At 40.0% G+C, this 20,285-nt stretch overlaps 1 protein-coding gene and 1 pseudogene across 1 annotated transcript in view; one reads left to right on the top strand and one right to left on the bottom strand.

Moving 5' to 3' along the window:
• LOC115298354 (integrin alpha-M-like) overlaps positions 1–20,285 on the bottom strand; it is a 40,181-nt gene that overhangs the window by 9,690 nt on the left and 10,206 nt on the right. The window contains exons 3-14 of the mRNA XM_029947035.1: positions 18,434–18,537; positions 18,052–18,122; positions 17,788–17,905; positions 15,301–15,431; positions 14,706–14,851; positions 13,808–13,961; positions 12,456–12,606; positions 11,759–11,832; positions 9,966–10,095; positions 9,540–9,685; positions 755–895; positions 463–672 (exon numbers count right to left, since the gene is read on the bottom strand). Coding sequence (XP_029802895.1) covers positions 463–672; positions 755–895; positions 9,540–9,685; positions 9,966–10,095; positions 11,759–11,832; positions 12,456–12,606; positions 13,808–13,961; positions 14,706–14,851; positions 15,301–15,431; positions 17,788–17,905; positions 18,052–18,122; positions 18,434–18,537 — 1,576 coding nt within the window. The remainder of the gene's footprint in view (positions 1–462; positions 673–754; positions 896–9,539; positions 9,686–9,965; positions 10,096–11,758; positions 11,833–12,455; positions 12,607–13,807; positions 13,962–14,705; positions 14,852–15,300; positions 15,432–17,787; positions 17,906–18,051; positions 18,123–18,433; positions 18,538–20,285) is intronic.
• On the top strand, positions 15,586–15,987 carry LOC115298355 (annotated as a pseudogene).

Below are 20,285 nucleotides of genomic sequence, written 5' to 3'. Positions count from 1 at the left end.
GAGCACCTGTGTAACTTAGTTAAGCATCCAACTTAAGTGACTAAGGGTGCCCCTCCCCACCTCAAGAACAAATAAAGCATTCAAAGAATTTTTAAAGAAAGGGACAGAGGAGCACCTGGGTGGCTCAGTCAGTTGAGTGTCAGATTTTGTCTCAGTTCATGATCTTATGGTTCGTGAGTCTGAACTCAGCTTTGGGCTCTGCGCTGACAGCACAGAGCTGGCTTGGGATTCTGTTTCCCTCTCTCTTGGCCTCTCCCCACACTTGCACTGTCTCTCTCTCTCTCAAAAATAAATAAACATTAAAAAAGAAAGAAGAAAGAAAGACACAAGGAAAGAAGGAAGAAGGAAGGAAGGAAGGAAGGAAGGAAGGAAGGAAGGAAGGAAGGAAAGAAGGAAGGAAGGAAGGAAGGAAAGATCAGCAAAGAAGTTACTGTCATGACAGGGACAGTAACCTGGCCTCACCTGGCTGTAGGAAGGGCTAATGCCCGGTCTTGAGGTTCCATGAAATAGGTAAACAGCACCCCGGTTCTCCTGCTCTCCTGGGGCCCCAATTGCTACATCTGTCAGCTTGTCTCCATTCACGTCTCCCAGCATTGTCAGGGCTGCCCCAAAGCGGCCCCAGGGGTGGCCTTGTTCCCCATGGAGAACAGCTTCACACTGCCACCTAGCCCTCTGCAGAACAACACCAGTGTCAGGGCGCAATGTGGGCAACTCCCAGCTCACACCCAGATCCCTTAGCCCATCAGCAACTCACCCCCCTAGGCAAGGGGCATACAGACACCTGGCCCCCCCTTGTCTGCTCGTAGTAATAGGGGGCCCCAATGAGGACCAGGTCAGAGCTGCCATCTTTCTCCATGTCCACAGAGCAGAGGGAGGCCCCAAAGTAGGAGCCAATCTGAAAGAGATGAGTCCAGGATCACATATCTCTTGCCACCAAAATCAAAGTGTGAGTGTTTTCTTCCTGTGAAGAAAAATCATGCCAACCAGGGAATGCCTTTTGGAGTAGATGTGATCTTCTATATGATTCAAATTCTCATTTGAGTGTACTGACAGCTAGAGAAAAATATAAAGTTGATAGTCATTGGCTGAGGATTTACCCCAAATGGTGTCCCAGGGAGATGATTAATACAGTGAAGAAATTGGATTGAAAACTACACAGAAAAGCCTGGAAGAACACACAGAGTATCTTTGCAATATATTGTAAATCTTTGGGGGGGGCATAAAAGAATTCAAAGTTGATTGTTAAATCCACTAGAAAGGAACCAACTGGCTGAGATTAAAAATAACTATTGCTACAGGAATTTTTTTGCATAATATTGAGAAGTACTGTCTATCTTTTAAAATAAGTTTTAAAGTATGTTCAAAAAAACCAAAAATATCTTCAATGTCAACATGTAGAATTCATCAACAAGACTCATCTTTTTAATCATTCATTCATTCATTCATTTATTTATAAATTCAACAGCAAGCATTTGCTATTTGCTAAGCATGAGGTTGGGTAGTGGAAACACTGGTCCCCGGAGCTCTCGGCACAGCAGAGGGAAACAGTACAGATGAACAGGGAGATGGATTTAACAATGTCAAACTGGGGCAAGTTCTAGGAAGGAAAAGTGCAGGGCGCGTCACACATGACTTACTGCAATCTGATTTCTGCCTCACACACCATTGAAGAGGCCTCACCGGTGGCCCAATAAAGGTGTTTAAGTTTTAACCTAAGGTCAATAGGATTCTTTCGTCTTTAGGTTAAGCTGATTAGAGTATAATTGGCATAAAATAAAGTTCAAGCTTTTTTTTTTAGAGAGAGAGATAAAACAAGCAGGGGAGATGGGCAGAGGAAGAGAGAGAATCCTAATCAGGCTCCACACTCAGCCAGGAGCCCAACATGGAGCTCGATCCTACAACCCTGGGATCATGAGCTGAGCTGAAATCAAGACTCCAACACTTAACCAACTGAGCCACCCAGACACTCCTATTTCAGCCTTTTTAGCATAGTTTTAGGAGTTTTGAAAACACATGAAGTCATGTAACCACCACTAATGATCAAGATATAAAAGTTTTGTCACTCCCAAAATATTCCCTCATGCCCTGCTGTATGTAATCAATTTCTTCCCTCAAACACCAACTTCCTGGAAACCGCTGATCGATTTTATGTCCCTTATAGTTTTGCCTTTTACAGAATGTTATATAAATGCCATTATATAGTATGTAAACTTTCATTTTCGGCTCCTTTCACCTATAATAATGCATTTAAGATGCAGTCATTTCGTGTCTATCAGTAGTCCATTCCTTTAAATTTCCAGTATTTCTGATATTCCATCGTATGGATGTACCACAGTTCATTGACTCGTTCCCCAGTTGAGGGACACCTGGGTTGTTTCTAGTTTTGGGCAATTATGAATACTGTCACTAGAAACAATCACATACAGGTTTTTGTGTATGTATCTGTTTTTATTTCTCCTACATAAACACCTAAAAATGAGATTGCTAGTCTGGTAACTGCATATTGAACTTTATAAGATATTGACAAATTGTTTCCAAAGTAGGCATGCATTTTTTTTTCAGACAGCGATGTTTTAGTTATTGCATATCCTTGACAGTACTGGATATTACAAGTTTATTTCCTTATGTTAATCATCCTAATAGGTATGCAGTAGTATCTTATTGTGGTTTTAACTTACATTTCCATAATGATTCCATATAGAGGATGTTTTCATGTGCTTATTTGCCATCCATATATCTTCTTTGGTGAAATGTTTGTTAAAATATTTAGCTTTCTTTTAGTGTGCCTGGGTGGCTCAGTGGTTAAGCATCTGACTTCAGCTTACATCAAGATCTTGTGACTCACAAGTTCAAGCCCTGCATCACACTCTTTGCTGACACCTCAGAGCCTGGAACCTTCTTTGGATTTTGTGTCTCCTTTTCTCTCTGCCCTTCCCCCGCTCATACTCTGTCTCTCTCACTCTGTCTCAAAAATAAATAAAAATCCAATTTATTGGGATTGTTTGATTTCTTATTGTTTAGTTTTTGAGAATCCTTTGTATATTCTGAATAGAAGCCCTTTGTCAGCTATATAATTTAAAAGAAGATGGGGTGCCTGCGTGGCTCAGTTGGTTAAGCGTTTGACTCTTGATTTTGGCTCAGGTCATGATCTCACAGTCCATGAGATCAAGCCCCACATCGGGCTTTACACTGACAGTGCAGAGCCTTCTTGAAATTTTCTCTTTCTCTGCGCCCCCCACTCTCTCTCTCTGTCTCAAAATAAATAAACTTTTAAAATATGTATTAAAAAATTAAAAAGAAGGAAAATTTTTAAATATTTTCTTCTAGTCTATAACTTACCTGCCTGTTCTCTTAATAGTGTCCACAGAGCAAAAATTTTTCATTTTGATGAAATCTGATTTATCAGTTTTCCTTAATGGACCATGCTTTTAGTGTTTTAGCTAAAAACTCTTTTTTTTCCTTTCTTTTTTTTTTTACCAGTTTATTGTCAAATTGGTTTCCATATAACACCCAGTGCTCTTCCCTACAAGTGCCCTCCTCCATGACCATCACCTTTCTTCCCCCCTTCCCCTTCAGCCCTCAGTTCATTTTCAGTATTCAATAGTCTCTCAGGTTTTGTGTCCCTCTCTCTACCCAACTCTCTTTCCCCCTTCCCCTCCCCATGGTCCTCCATTAGGTTTCTCCTGTTCTCCTGTTAGACCTATGAGTGCAAACATATGGTATCTGTCCTTCTCCACCTGACTTATTTCACTTAGCATGACATCCTTGAGGTCCATCCACTTTGCTACAAATGGCCATATTTCATTCTTTCTCTGTCTCTGACTCTCTCTTTCTCAAAAATAAATAAACATTAAAAAATTTTAATATTAATTCAAAATAGGCCTTGGAGTGAAATGTAAAGTCTAAAATACAATACTTGTGGAAGAAAACATAGGAGATAACCTTTGTGACCTGTGTTAGGTAAAGAGTTTTTACTTACATGCAGAAGAATGAAGTTAGCTAAAAACTCTTTACCTAACACTGGTCACAAAGATTATCTCCTATGTTTTCTTCCACAAGTATTGTATTTTAGACTTTACATTTCGCTCCAAGGTCTATTTTGAATTAATCTTAAATTTTTTTAATGTTTATTTATTTTTGAGAGAGAGTCAGAGACAGAGTGTGAGTGGGGGAGAGGCAGAAAGAGGAAGAAACAGAATCCAAAGCAGGCTCCAAGCTCTAAGCTGCAGCATACAGCCCAGCACGGAACCCAAACCCACAAACCACGAGATCATGACCTGAGCTGAAGTCAGATGCTTAAATGACTGAGTCACCCAGGGATCCCTTGAATTAAGTTTAATATGGTATCAGATATGAGTGACATTTTATTTTGGTTTATTTTTTGCTATGGATGTGTGATTGTACCACTGAAGTCTCCACTAAAATGTTGTTGTGCCTTTATTTGAAATCAGTTGACTATATATGCATGAGTCAATTCCAGACCTATTCTATTCCACTGATCTTTATGCCTATCCTTTGGCCAATGTCACACTCTCTTGATTTCTGCAACTTTATAGTAAGACTTAAAATCAGGTAGTGTGACCACCACCTCCCTTCCTCCCCTCCCCCTCCCCCTTCAGCCCTCGGTTCATTTTCAGTATTCAATAGTCTCTCATGATTTGCATCCCACTGAGTATATGAAAACCAATTTGACAATATACTATTTAAAAAATCAGGTAGTGTGTGAATTATCCACTAAATACCTAATGATATTTATTTAACATCTTTTTAAAACAGTTCTGAAAAAGAAACTGTTCTGGATATTCTATTTTCTTTGATTTTCCATATAAATCGTTTTTAAAATATGACTTATTGTCAAATTGGTTTCCATACAACACCCAATGCTCATCCCAACAAGTGCCCTCCTCAATGCCCATCACCCACTTTCTTAGAATCAGCTTCTCAATTTTACAAAATAAGTGGCTAGAATTTTGATTGGCTTTGTGTTGAATGTACAGATCAGCCTGGGAAGAACTGACATCTTAACAGTACTGAGTCTTCCAGTCCATGAACACAGCATATCTCTTAATTTATTTAGGCCTTTGATTTCTCTCATTGGTGTTTCATAGCTTTTAGGATACAGATATCATATACATTTTGTTAAGTTTATATCTAAATGTTTTATGATCCTTTGGTCTTATTGTAAATGGTTCTTTTTAACTTAAATTCCCAGATGTTCATTGCTAGCATAGAAATGCAACTGGTTTTTATATATTGATCTTCTTACCTGAGAACCTCCTGAAATAGCTTATTAGTTACCATAGCTTTTTTTTTTTGTAGATTCTTTAGGATTTTCCACACAACATGTAATCCACAAATAAGACAGTTTTATTTTTTCCTTTCCACTCTGCATGCTTCCCCCCCCCCCTTTTTCTTGCCTTATTGCACTGGCTACATCTGCCAGTACAATTCTGAATAGGAGTGGTAAAAGTGAGTATTCTTTTCTTTTCTTTTTTCTTTCTTTATTCATTTACTTACTTATTTATTAAAGTGAATATTCTTGTCTTATTTCCAATTTCATAGGGGAAATTTCTCTTTCATTTTTTAGTGTGATGCTTGCTGGACTTCTTTTTAAATAAAACTCAAAAAATGTTAATTCCTAGTTTACCGAGAACAACTTATCATGAGTGAATGTCATATTTTGTCAAATTCTTTTTCTTTATCTATTAAGATTACTATGTTTTTTCTTCTCTAGTCTGTTACAGTGAATTTCATTGATTGCTCTTTTTCTCAGAATAACTTTTTTAAATTGAGATAAAACATACATTACATAAAATTCACCATTTAAAAGTATAAAGCTTGGTGGGTTTTAGCATATAAACAGTGTTGTGTAACCATCAGCATTAATTCCAGAACATTTCCATCACTCAAGAAAGAAACCCTTTCTGTAAGCATCAACTCCAATTCCTTCTTTCCTCTATTCCCTGACAACAGTTAGTCTACTTTCTCTATGAATTTGTTTAATACAGACATGTAAGATAGATGAAATCATATGACATGTAGCCTTTTGTGACTGGTTATTTTCACTTAACATGAAGTTTTCAAGGTTTATCCATGTAGCATGTATCAACACTTCATTTTTGTTATGACTAAATAGTATTTCATTGTATGAATGTACCACATGTTGTTTACCTCTTTGAGAGTTGATAAACATTTAGTTTTTTTCCCACCTTTTGACTATTATGAATAATGCTGCTATGAACATTCATTTTTTTATTCAAACATTTATTTTCTTTTGAGGGGAAGGTATATAGCTAGGGGTGGAATTTTTGAGTTATGTAGTAAACTTATATTTAACTTTTTAAGGAACTGCCAAACTGTATTCCAAAAAGGTTGTATTATTTTACATTCCCACCAGCAGTACATGAAGACTTCCATTTCTCCACATCTCCACCAATATGTTTTATTTTTTTAAATAGCCATTCTAGCGATATACCTATTGTGGTTTTGATTTGCTTTTCCTTAAAAACTAATAATGTTGAACATCTTTTCATGTTCTTATTGGCCATTTATATATATCCTCTTTAGAGAAGTGTCTATTCAAATCTTAAACCCATTTTTAAATTACATGTTTTATCTTTTTATTGCTGGGTTGTCAGAGTTGTTTATATATTCTAAATACCAGGTCTTTATCAGATATATGATTTATAAGTAGTTTCTTCCATAATTTTCATTTTCTTTTTTTTTAATGTTTATTTATTTTTTTCCATAATATTTTACTGTCAAATTGTTTTCCATACAACACCCAGTGCTCTTCCCCTTAAGTGCCCTCCACCATCACCACCACTTCTTTTCCCCCCTCCCCCTTCCCCTTCAACCCTCAGTTCATTCTCAACATTCAATAGTCTCTCAAGTTTTGCATCCCTCTCTCTCCCCAGCTCTCTCTCCCTCCTCCGCTCCCCCTGGTTCTCCATTAGGTCTCTCCTGTTTTCCTGCTAGACCTATGAGTGCAAACATATGGTTTCTGTTACTCAAAAGTTTTCAATCAGATGAAGCCAAATTTATCTACTTTTTTCTTTGGTTGCTTGTGCTTGTGGTGTTAAATCTAAGAAATCACTGCCAAATCTAAGATTATAAAAATTCACCTAGGGGCACCTGGGTGGCTTAGTCAGTTAAGCATTTGACTTCGGCTCAAGTCATGATCTCACGGTTTGTGGGTTCAAGCCCTGTGTCAGGCTCTGTGCTAACAGCTCAGAGCCTGGAGTCTGCTTCGGAGTCTGTGTCTCCCTCTCTCTCTGCACATCCCCCACTAATGCTCTGTTTCTCTCTGTACCAATAATAAAAATAAACATAAATTATTTTTAAATAAATAAAAAAAATTTTAAAATTCACCTATGAGGTCTTCTAAGAAGTTTATAGCTTTAGTTCTTACATTTAGGCCTTTGATCTGTTTTGAATTAATTTTTGTAACTTTTGAGGTAGGGGATATCCAGTTGTCTCAGCACCATTTGTTGAAAAGATTATTTTTCCCTTTTGAATGAACTTGGTATCTTTATCAAAAATCAATTGATTAAAGATGTATAGGTTTATTTCTGGACCCTCAGTTCTATTCCATTGACTTATAGGTCTATCTTTGCACTGGTACCACACTGTCTTGATTATTGTAGATTGGTATTAAGTTTTGAAACTGGAAATTCTTCTTTTTCAAATATTTCAGCTATTCTGGATCCTTTGCATTTCCATGTGAACTTTAGAATCAGCTTGCCCAGCTTGTTCAGCTTCCCCAACATTACTGAACAAAGCCTGCATTCCAGGGATAAACCACACTTGGTTATGATGTAATATCCTTTTTATATATTTAAATTTCTATTAAATATTGGTCTGCAGTCAACAAAGGGTTAAACTGAAGATTGATATAAAGAGTTTCTCATTTAGGAAGTTCACCTTCCTCCATGGACTTAAGGGAGGCAACATAAGATTTTAGGAGACCCATAAGGAGCCTAAAGCTAGGTCCACAGGAAAGATGATGATGGCCTGGACCAGGCTCATCTCAGTAGAAATGGAGGGAATGGATAGATTTGAGATTAATCTGGTTCCTACCCTTCTTCCCAGTGTTTTCACCCATAATCCCCTCACCCCAATAGACACACTCTGAACTGTGTCTCGTTCTCTCTCTCCTTTCTCTGGCTCTTTCTTTCCACATTCTTCATTTCTCTAGTCCTTCCACCTTAATTGTCACTTTCACTAGGAAACTTTCCTTAACGTCCCTGTGTGGATGTCCCTCCCATTTGGTCTCATATCACTCAGACGGTCCCAGGTTAAGTATTTATTATCCTCAGTTCTAATTTGCATGCGTAATACCTGTGTATGGCAAAAGAGTAGACCAGCCAGCCTTCTCCATGTAATTCTGGACCACACACACTCAAAAGAGAGAAGTAGCATCACATTCACACTTGACTTCCTAGAATTCCCCTAAGTATTCTCCCCTATTCTACCCCTTATATGTGTCAGGCACTGATGCCTATGTTTTATGTGTTGATAAAACCTATGAAAAGACCATATGATGAATTTGACTAAGGCAAAGAATTATGACGAGCTTTTCAGGTATCAGAGCAATGAGGTATCTACCTATGATGCTTTAATTGCAGATCAAAGTGAACCAGTGATAAAAATTAAAGAAACTACAGGCCAATGAATGCAGCCTTATTTTAGGAATTTGCAAGGATAATTTGAACTTGAAATTTTTGCCTCTTGCACCACATATGAAGCCCCACATAAGACACGACTACACTGCTTTTGCAGGGGTGATATTCAAAATACTGAAGTGCTAGGGGTGCCTGGGTAACTCAGTGGGTTAAGGGTCCAACTTCAGTTCAAGTCATGATCTCATGGTTCATGAGTTTGAGCCCCACGTCAGACTCTGTGCTGATGGTGCAGAGCCTAGAGCCTGCCTTGGATTATGTGTCTCCCTCTCTCTCTCTGCCTCTTCCCTACTCACATTCTGTCTCTCTCTTCCTTTCAAAATAAACAAACATTTAAAAAAAATAAAAATATTGAACTGTTAGAACTGCTCAGTCACTGACCATAGGATTAGCTGGAGTACATCCAAAAGCTCCCTTGAGGTGCCCTGTCTGACCTCATATTTGTTGAATCATGGGGACGAATGATGAGGAAGAATGAGAAAGAGACCAGAGTGCAAGGAAGGGGGAAGAGAGCATTCATTGAAGGAAAGCATCTATAGATTGACAGATATGGAATTATTTCCATATTCTAATAACTAATATGGCTATACTGGTTATTTTCTGGTTAAATACCAGCTCTTTCCACAGGGAGACTTATAGAAAGCTCTGCATAAGTCAAGTGTTGCTATTTACTGTAGTTAGAAAAGTGAAAACACAACATTCTCAAATGCAAAGTTTATTCTTGTGACCAGCTCAAAGCCCTCTGAAAGCTCCTTTACAAAACCCTGATACACACGACACCTGGTGATGCCCATCCTGGAATGTCAGGCCCCCAGAGTACCTGTTTGCACATTTATGCTCCACATACTCTGCACTTACCTGGCTGCCCTTGATAACAGCGCTGCTCTCCCAGGTACCAGCATTCTCTTTGAACATCACCACTAGGCCAGTGTGCTGATATCGAGGTGCTCCAAGAACCACGTTTTTTTGCATCCTACTCCTCCAGATGACTTCAGCCGCATAACCTGGAGAAGGTGATCTGAGAGGATAAGTGCTTTCCTTCACAGACTCAGCCCCCTCTAGGAGACCTATCCCTTGAGTAGGAGCATTGCAGTAGCCCCATGCTTAGTAGGTTGGGATAACTGGACCCTGCACTATATCCCCTTTTGTTAACATAACTAAAATGAAATTTTGAAATTTCTGACTTTAAATTTATTCCAAGGGCCTTTGAACGATCCAATGATGCTAGATAAGGTATGCCACATCCTGACCCGTTCTTAGAGTTATCCTGCCCTGTCCACTTACCCAAGTAAGCATCGTTCATGTCTGAATCTACCCTGGTTGTGTTGATGAAGGTGAATTTATCCTTTGACGTATGTAGAAAAGCTCCACCAGCCCAGTCAAAGCTTCCCACAGCACCTAGCAAGAGACCACCCTAGGAAAGAGGGTAGAACAAGATTGAGCAACAAACAGCTTCTGTACAATCCTGATCAAAATTTCAATGGCACTTTCCACAGAAATAGAACAGACAATCCTCAAACTTGTATAGAACCACAAAAGACCCAAAATAACCAAAGCAATTGTGAGAAAGAAGAACAAAGCTGGAGGCATCATGCTTTCTGATTTCAAACTATATTGCAAAACTATAGTAATCAAAACAGTATGGTATTGGCATAAAGACAGACGTACAGATCAAGACAGCAGAATAGTTAGAGAGCCTAGAAATAAACCTATACATATATGATCAATTAATTTACAACAAAGAGGTCAAGAATATACGATGGGGAAAACACAGTCTCTCAACAAATGCGATTGGGAAAACTGAAAATCCACATGCAAAAGAATGAAATTAAACCACAATGTCACATCACTCACAAAAATCTATTCAAAATAGATCATAAGACCATAAACCATAAAACTCCAAGAATAAAACATAGGTGGTAAGCAACTTGATGTTGATCTTGGCAAGAATTTTTTTGAATTTGACACCAAAAGCAAAGGCAACAAAAACAAAAATAAACAAGTAGGACTACATCAAACTAAAAAGCTTTTGCACAACAAAAGAAACCATCAACAAAATGAAAAGGCAACCTACAGAATTGGAGAAAATATTTGTAAATCATATCTCTGGGAAGGAGTTAATATACAAAATATATAAAGAACTCCTGCAACTAAATAGCAAAGACATACAGATGGTCAAGAGGCACATGAAACAGGGCTCAACATCACTAATCATCAAGGAAATGCCAATCAAAACAACAATGAAATGTTACCTCACACATGTTAGAATGACTGTCATCAAAAAGAAAAGAAATAAATAAAGGGAATGAAAACACTAACTCAAAAAGATATTTGCAGCCCATGTTCACTGAAGCATTATTTACAATAACCAAGACATGGAAATAATCTAAGTGTCCATTGAAGCACGGATAAAGAAAATGTGACATATAATAAAATGGAATATTAATCAGCCATAAAAAGAAGGAAATCCTGCTGTTTATAACATGTATGGACCTTGAAGGCATTATACTAAGCAAAACAAGTCAGAGAAAGATAAATATGGTATGATCTGACTTTCATATGGAATCTAAAAACAAAACAAAAACTGAACTCATATATGCAGAGAACAGATTGGTGGTTGCCAAATGCAATGGGTTGGAAAGGTGGGCAAAATGGGTGATGGTGGTCAAAAGGCACAAATTTCCAGTTATAAAATAAATAAATCTGGGATATTATGCACACCACAGTAAGTATAGTCAATAACACTGTATTGTATATTTGAAAGTTGCTAAGAATATAAAGTTTTCATAAATTTTTTTACCTATACGTGTGATGGATATTAATCAGACTTATCGTGTTGATCATTTCACAATACATGCATACCCCAAATCATTATGTCGTATACCTGAAGCTAATATCATATCTTATGTCCATTATATCTCAATAAAAAACAGGTCTGATAAAGAAAAGAAAAGGGACCACTGCTTCCATCAAAGACATGCCTCCCAACAAGTACCCATTGCAGATAAAAGCCCCCAAACTCTTGCACTTCTTCTCCCCTGTTCTCCCCCATCACAACTTAATGAAGGACCACTTACAGAGGTGATGACAGCACTGAAGCCTTCCTGAGACATCTCATGTTCAAAGGAGCTGGTACTTCCTGTCTGAGTCCCTGTGAGGAGGAGAACTTTCTACATTAAAGAAAGCAGAAAAGCTGATAACTCAAAGGTTATGGTAACCAAACAAAAGGAGGCTGAGATGGGAGCTGTGTTGAACTAGGAAGCATCTACCCCTTTTAAAGAGAAGGTGGTTATCTGGCTTCAGTTTCTTTTTGCCAAGTGGGAATGCAGTCTAATCATCCAACTTTTCAAGAGAAACCATAAATTCAGATTGTATATAAACCTTCCCCTAATTTTTAAATCATTTTATTTGATAAACATTTATTGAGTGCTCTCTATGTAGCAGGCATTATTCTAGAGACTGGAAATACAGCAGGTAATCAAACAAATGTTGGCAACGTATCTAAATTTGGGGGGGGAAATACTGTGTGAGATTTGCCTCCCCTAAGCTCCAGTTTTTCAGCCTATACCCAAGGCTTACAAAGTAAAGATAAAGTCTAGATTCTTGTTTTTCAAAGGAAATGACCAAATGAGGCCAGAGTTGCTGGGAACTAGAGGAAATGGAGAAAGAGTTGATGCTGAGAAGATTCCAAGGGTTAAGAGGTTCTAGAAATTCGTGTTTGGGGATAAAGGGCCACCTCTGGAACTGCTACATGAATACAGAACTTTAGCTTACCCTCAATTGCAAAGATCTTTTCCTGAAGCTGGTCTTGAATGGTCTTCAGAGCTTCAAAGTTATCCACCCGGAACACATGATCACGAGAAGGCTTGGATGCAATGGTACGAAGTTCTTCAAGATGTCTCTGATTGTTGAAAGCACTTCCCACCTGTTACCAAGGGACAGAGGCTAAATCAGACAACGTCTGGGGGGTATCAGTCTCCTCGAGCAAGAAAAGAAAATTATGTGGGAAAAGAATCTGAAACATATTTGTCAGATGAGGGAATGCACCAGAACAGTGACAAGGCTACCAAGTATAGTAGAGCAGGTTATGCACTGCACAAAACATTCTGCTGAGGGAGCAATAAGCCTTTGGTCCCTTTGCTGTCCTATGCCTCCTGGTACAGGGCTGACCTCTCCCCAGAGCAAAGGGAACCTTTTCCTCTATATGAAGGGGTTTCCTTCTTGTCAAGCCATGTACCTATGATGATACCTTCTTCTATGCCATACAAGGTACTGTGGTAGTTTGATTTCACTGATAATTCCAACTCTATACCCCTTCTTATATCCAAGCCCTTTCCCCAGAAACTTTGCTGTATCCTCCTACTGTGGCAGAGCCATGTGACCTGCTTATTGTTTCTGGGTCCAGCTATGTGTCTTGCTTCACCCAATGGATATTATCATACATGACTCAGACAGATGCTTAAAAAAGTGCTTGCAACATTTCCACTTGCTCTTTTCTTCCTCTGCCTTAACCATGAGGACACGCACAGGCTATCCCACTGGGAAATGATACTGGGAGCAGCAGAGCCAAGTTACCCCAGTTGTTCCAACCATTCCAGTCCAGCAAACAGACATAGATGGCAACCCTCACAAATGGAGAGAGTCCAGCCAGTTCGCAAAGCTGCCGACCAACCTTCAAATGATTACAGATTTAAGAGTGAGCCTAGTCAAAATCAGAAAAATTGCCCAGCTAAACTACAGACTTACTTATTGTTTTAAAAGACTGAATTCTGGGGGCACCTGGGTGGCTCAATCAGTTGAGCATCCGACTTTGGCTTGGGTCATGATCTCACAGCTCATGAGTGTGTGCCCTGTGTTGGGCTCTGTGCTGACAGCTCAGAGCCTGGAGCCTGCATCAGATTCCATGTCTCCCTCTCTCTCTGCCCCTCCCCCCTCTCTCTCAAAAATAAAACATTAAAAAAATTTAAAGGACTGAAATCTGAGATAATTTGTTATACAACATCATTCTGACAATAGTCAACTGGGCTAGCAGTGACCTTGCCCCACTTTGGTGTCACTGATATTTGCAAATTGAAAGGAGGGTGTATCCAAGCAGAAGCATCAGGCCAGAGAGCCACATTTCCTACCCCAATGACATAGCGAATGATCCCCTCTCTGTCCGCTTCAGGAATGACATCCTCGTACTCCAAGGGATCACCATACTTTTCTCCATCCGTGATGACTACTAAAATCTTAAAAGCATTCTCCCGGGCTCCACTGCTGCTCTGAAACAGTTCTCTTCTGTCCAGGAAGAGGGAAGAAAAGTCAAAGGTGAATAGATAGAGATACTCTTAATGCTAGGGAGGGAGCATCAGCAGTCACAGGCACAGATGCAGCTAGGAAGGGTTTGGAATTCCCTGGGATAAACACTGAGATGTGGGTCCCCCAAGACCTGAAAAGGCATCAGGAGAAGGGAAAAGAGTGGAAGGAAAAGAAATCTGCACTGCATTTATATACTTTTGCATATGTTGATTTTTTTAACTATTATTCCCTTTAAATTAAAACAAATTTTTAAGTTTAATTGGGCCACCCCAAACCTTTTCTGGTTTGATGCAACAGCTCTCTAGCTCACTTTCCTGTACTTTTGTCCCTCACCTCTATACACAGACACACATGCGCACACACACACACACACACACACACCAGAGTGAACTTTCCAACACAAGATGTGGTAACATCTCCCACTGCTTAAAACCTTCAGCAGTTCCCCACTCACTTTTGAGTTGCGTTAAGTGATCTGGCCTCAACTAATCTCTGTGGCCACCCTCCAGCCTTACCCTCACATCTCCCCTTCACTCCTACCTTTACTTACAATTTGTGTTTCATGAACATACAATGCAAAGTCCCCCCTCCACACCTTTACTCATGCTGTTCCCTCCACCATAAATATCCTCTACCCCATCCCTGTCTGAACAACTGCCTTCATTCTTCAAATCCCAACTAAAAATTATCACCCCCTCGTTCCATTCTAAGCAAAGAACTTACACTACTTTGCGGATTGCTGTGGCAGTGTGCGTCCTCCCGATCAACTGTTTTATTGGCCTCACCAGCGCTGCTGGGTTAGGGTTTTTCTTGAAATCATTAAAGGTGAAATGAGTCTGGAAATCTTCAGAGTACTGCATCAAAGAAAACTGGGAACAGGCATCTGATATTATAATGGAGAAAGTGTCCCTCACACTTACCCAGCTCCTAGGAAGCCTTACATAAATCTTGAAGCACTGAAGTCTCCAAATCCCTCCAAATTCTACAGTGCCCCCAAACCTTCTGCTTCACCAGGACAGAGATATGCCATTAGCTCCCACCTCTAAATACTAGAACGCAGCTGGAGAGGACAGGTAGGTTTTATCTCCCAAGCCAACCCTTATCAATTAGTCAGAGCTGCCTGCTTTAGAGAGGGCTGGAAGATGGCGGAGGCTGCATCCAGACAGAGCAGGAAAAGGGATCATGTAAGAAAGGATCATGATCAATTGGCAACTTGGCAATGTCTGCAATAGAAATAAAAGAGGAAAGTGGCAGGCTGGTTGCCATGTATTTGCCAGCCTTATATGAGCTATTTCCTAGCCAACCCATTTGCCCTCACCAAGGTTTGGGATTTCTTGAATTGATCCATCACAGTTGAGACAAAATCCTTCATCCGCTGAAAGTCGTTTGGGATGATGCTCCCAGAACCATCAATCAAGAAGGCAATATCACTGTCTTGCCGAGGGCACTCTTGGGAAACAGGAGAAAGAGCATGAACTGATTAAGTATTAGAGGCTGGGATTAATTTTTTGCATGTCAGCCCTCTGCTAAAGAGTGAAAATAAAAGATACACAATTTGCAACCCATGCTCCAAGCTTAATAAAAACATGGACACAATCCCAGGATGGCAGCCACCATGAAGAAGGCATCTGCAGAATATGTCTATGTTACTTTTGAAGAACAACAAAAAATAAACGATTTTTCAGAGAATACAAGTAGAATCATGGACCTGAAAGAAGAAATAGAGGTGAAAAAGAAACAACAAAATTTAGGATGTTTATGAGGAAAAAAATGCTTGCAAATGGCTACTGCTTAATGATACCTTATCAAATTGGGGATGTTTTCATTAGCCATTCTCAAGAATAAATACAAGAAATGTTAAAAGAAGCAAAGAAAAACTTCCAGGAAGAAATTAATGCCTTAGAATCCGGAGTGGAATCAATTCAGCAAATGTTCGCATATTTAAAAGTTTGGTTACATGCGAAACTTGGGAGCAGCAATAAACCTTGAAGCTGATGAAAGTTGAATATTTTATAATACTTTTTAAAAGTTGTGTAATAAGCTTGAGTGTTGTTTAACATTATTTGAGAAATGGACAGAGTGGTTTACAAAACTTTGGCTAATTCTGCCCAAGTAAGTCAGGAACAGTAGTGATATGAGAGCTAAGTCTGAGAAAGAGAAATAATTTGCCAGAAATGTAAAAGGAGAAATAAGTTACGGGGGGGGTGGGGGAAGGAATAGCACATATAACAGTATGCTGGGTGTTCTTCTATCTTCTGTCCCCAGTCCCAGATCCACTTTCTGCCCTCCCCCACTCTGCTCTACAGCCCAGGAGGTCAGCCCACATAGACTGCATGCATTTGGGGCTCCTTTACTTCTAGCTGGATTTGCCCAATTAGAAGCCTCAACAGAGGACTAGAGGGAGAGAAGAAAGGAAGAGAAAATACTCTGATGTATTTTCCCCTCCCTGCCTCCCTGGAGTTTGCTTTGGGCCAGCTGTGTCCCTCAACTGAAGACCACTGCTCCTTTCAAGGAGACACACTCCAGATAACTCTCTCTCCTCCTAAGTTCTGGTTAATTCTCCCTCTCTAAGATATGGTCCTCAAGATTCTTACCTCCTGGAAATAACACCCTTGCATAGTTCCCTTCTCTTGAGTGTGAGCTAGACTTTTTGACTCACTTCAGAGGAATATAAAATGACAGAAGTAATGTGTTTTTACTTCTGAGATTAGATTATGAAAATGCAGTGATTTCTTCCTTGGGTGCTTTCTCTCCTTCTTGCTCTCCTAATCCATTGTTGACTCACTCTAGAAGAAGCCAGCTGCTCTATGGGAGCAGCGAAGAGCTGCTTTATAGGGAAGCCCATGTGATGAACAAATAGAAGCCTCCAGAAACAGCCAGTGGAAACAGAGGCCTTCAGTCCAACAATCTTGTAAATGAGCTTGGAAGTGGAGCTTCTTTCCTCAGACAAGCATTCAGATGAAACCATAACTCCAATTTAACATGTTAACTTCAATCTCATGAAAAACCCTAAGGCAGAGCCACCCAGCTAAGCCAAACCCAGATTCCTGATTCACAGAAACTGTAATATAATTAATACTTAATTGGTTTTAGCTACTAAGTTCAGGGGCAATTTGTGAAGCGGCAGTAGATGCAAGAGCATAAAACATGAACAGGTTGGACAGTAGTATCCTTGCTATCATGAAGCCTATATTCTAGAAAAAACGATAGAAAGGAAACAAGTAAAATATGTATATACAGGCATGAAAATGGTAAAGTAGGACAATGTGGTAGGGAGTGATGATGGAAAAGATTAGAAGAGTCACCCGGAAAAGGCCTCTTTGAAGAGGGGACATCTGCACTGAGTTGACAATAATGGGTTTTCCGGTGAGATCTAAGGGAAGAGCATTCTAGGCTGAAGGAATAGTGTGTGCAAAGGCCCTAAGACATGGACAGCTTGGTGTTGTTCTTGGAAAAGAAAGGCAGCCAGAGTGGCTGGAGCACAGTAGCGGAGGTAGAAGGGATGGAAGAGCAGTTGAAGAGGCCACACCATTCACAGCCTCAAAGGCCATGATGCGGAGACCCAGGCATTTATTCTAAGGACAATGGTTGGAACATCAGCTCACAAAAGTAAGGGGGCATTTCAATAGATGATAGATAGATAGGTAGATAGATAGATAGATCAGGACTTTTCTTAAAGTGAAAGACCCTAGCATCTCTCCCTACCATCTCTATTGGAACCAGTTCCCTCCCACTTTTCCGCCTGTCCCAATCTTGCCCTTACCCTCACACTGCCAATCTGTATTCTTTGTCAAAGGCCACCTACCTCTGAGGTTCTCTGGGAAACTCTGGGGCTGCTGCCGTAGATTGGATCCAAAGAGGAAGCATAAGCCATTCACATAGGTGTTCTCCTTACAAGTTTGGTGCGCCGTGGGGCCACAGGCCTGGGGGAAGGTTCCAAATGAGAGGGGCTATTCCTGCTTCTTGTCCTTTCACCTCGGAACCACGACCCTCCACAGACCCCAGCCCCAGTAGCCATAAGCCCCTGGCTCCTTCCCTCAGGACAATCCCATGACCCAGGACAACTCACCAGCAGTCGGAAAGGGTTGGCGGCAAATGCCAGGGACAGGCCCAGAGACATGTTCACTGCCTCCTGGGGGACTGAGGAAACATATATACACATAGTCACCTTCAGGGAAATAAAATGAGCTATATGAAGATGACCAGAGGTCACCTTAACCTGGGAAACATGCAGACCCAACAGATAAAGGGGAAACTTAGGTCACAGTAAAGAAACATGAAGTAAAGATACCTGAGGGTATCTGAGACAGAGTCTGCATGCCGCACAGAGGGTGATGAGCTGGATGCCTGGGCCCCCAACCACAGACCCCCAGAACAAAAAGAATGCCTGGCAAGTTCAGGTGTATGCACAGGAACCTAGCCCGGGGTCCCAGGGAGGAGCAGTGACTCACCCTGCACTGGGATAGGCTCACACTTGTTCGTGCTGTAGTCACACTGGTAGAGGCCACCTGTTTGGTTGGCAGCCTTTATCTCCTGGGGGGCTCCGACCACCAACCTGGGGGGAGAGATAGAAACAGATCACCACAGGGACAAGAGAAAGCTATGACATGTGAAGAGAAAAGGATACCATGGAAGTTCTGCCACCCAAAGGAAAGTGAGAAGAGACAACCGTCAGTATTTCCCAATTCCCAGAAGTAGGAGGAAGACTCAGCAAAGAAAAAAAATGGGAAAAGTTTAAACTTTTTCCAAGGTTTAAATCTTGGAAGGGCAAGGGTCTCTCTAAGAATGACACAAAACCAAGAAGTCACTTAAAAGTTGTTGAATCCTCTATTGTACACCTGAAATTAATATAACACTGTATGTTAACTATGCTGGAATTTAAAAAAATTTTAAAGCATAAATTCAACCATTTAAATTCAGTCATTTTAAATAAATTTCTGTGTGTGATATTAGGGAAATGCAAATCAAAACTACAATGAGGTATCACCTTGGGGGAACCTGGGTGGCTCAGTTGGTCAAGCATCTGACTTTGACTCAGGCCATGATCTCGTGGTTCGTGAGTTCGAGTCCTGCATTGAGTTCTCTGCTGTCCGCACACTTCGCATCCTCTGTTTCCCTCCCTCTTTATGTCCCCCCCCTGCTTACACACACACTCTCTCTCTTTCAAAAATAAATAATCATTAAAAAATAACGAGATATCACCTTATACCTGTCAAAGTGGCTAAAATTTTTTTAAAAAGCATACAAGAAACAACAGGTATTGCCAAGGATATTGAGAAAGGGGAATCCTCACACACTGTTGGTAAGATGCAAACTGGTGTAGTCACTCCAGAAAACAGTATAGAGTTTCCTCAAAAAGTTAAAAGTTACCCAAAGAATACAAAACCACTAATTCAAAGGGATACATGCACCTCAATATTTATAGAAGCATTATCTACAATAACCAAATTATGGAAGCAATCCAATTGTCCATCAACTGATGAATGGATAAAGAAGATATGGTGTATTGGGGTGCCTGGCTGGCTCAGTCAGTGGAGTGTGCAACTCTTGATCTTGGGTTGTGAGTTCAAGTCCCACACTGCATGTAGAAACTACTTAAAAATAATTTTTTTAAAAAGAGAGAAAATGATGATATGATATATATCATATAAATATGCAGTATGTGATATATATATATGATGATAGGATATGTGTGTGGGTACAGACACACAAACGGAATATTACTAGTCATAAAAAAGAATGACATCTTGCCATTTGCAATGACATGGATGGAGTTAGAGAATATTTTGCTAAGTGAAATAGGTCAGAGAAAGACAAATACTGTATGATTTCACACATACGTGGAATTTAAGAAACCAGGCGATAGGCAAAGGGATGAAATAAGAGAGAGAAAGGCAAACCAAGAAACAGATTCTTAACTATAGAGAACAAAACCTTTTTTCTAAATTTCTGTATGTGATAACCTACCACATACAAAGTCAAAGGAAAACAATAAACTGATGAGAGCGAGATTAGCAACTCATGCCACAGATTACTTTCCTCAATATCATCAGGATTCCTATAAATCAACAAGGATAAAATTAAACAGTAGAAAAATGGGCAACAGATAAGAGAAGGGTCACAGAAAAGGAGATACATCTCTTATTTAAAAATAAATGCATCCTTTGGGTAAATCCCTAGCAGTGCTATTGCTGGGTCATAAGGGAGTTCTACTGATAGTTTTTTGAGGAGCCCCCACACTGTTTTCCAGAGCGGCTGCACCAGTTTACATTCCCACCAACAGTGTAGGAGGGTGCCCGTCTC

This window comes from Suricata suricatta, chromosome 8, assembly GCF_006229205.1.
Source record: "Suricata suricatta isolate VVHF042 chromosome 8, meerkat_22Aug2017_6uvM2_HiC, whole genome shotgun sequence".
In the NCBI taxonomy this organism is placed as follows: Eukaryota; Metazoa; Chordata; class Mammalia; order Carnivora; family Herpestidae; genus Suricata; species Suricata suricatta.
This window is presented reverse-complemented; position numbering and strand designations above follow the sequence as displayed.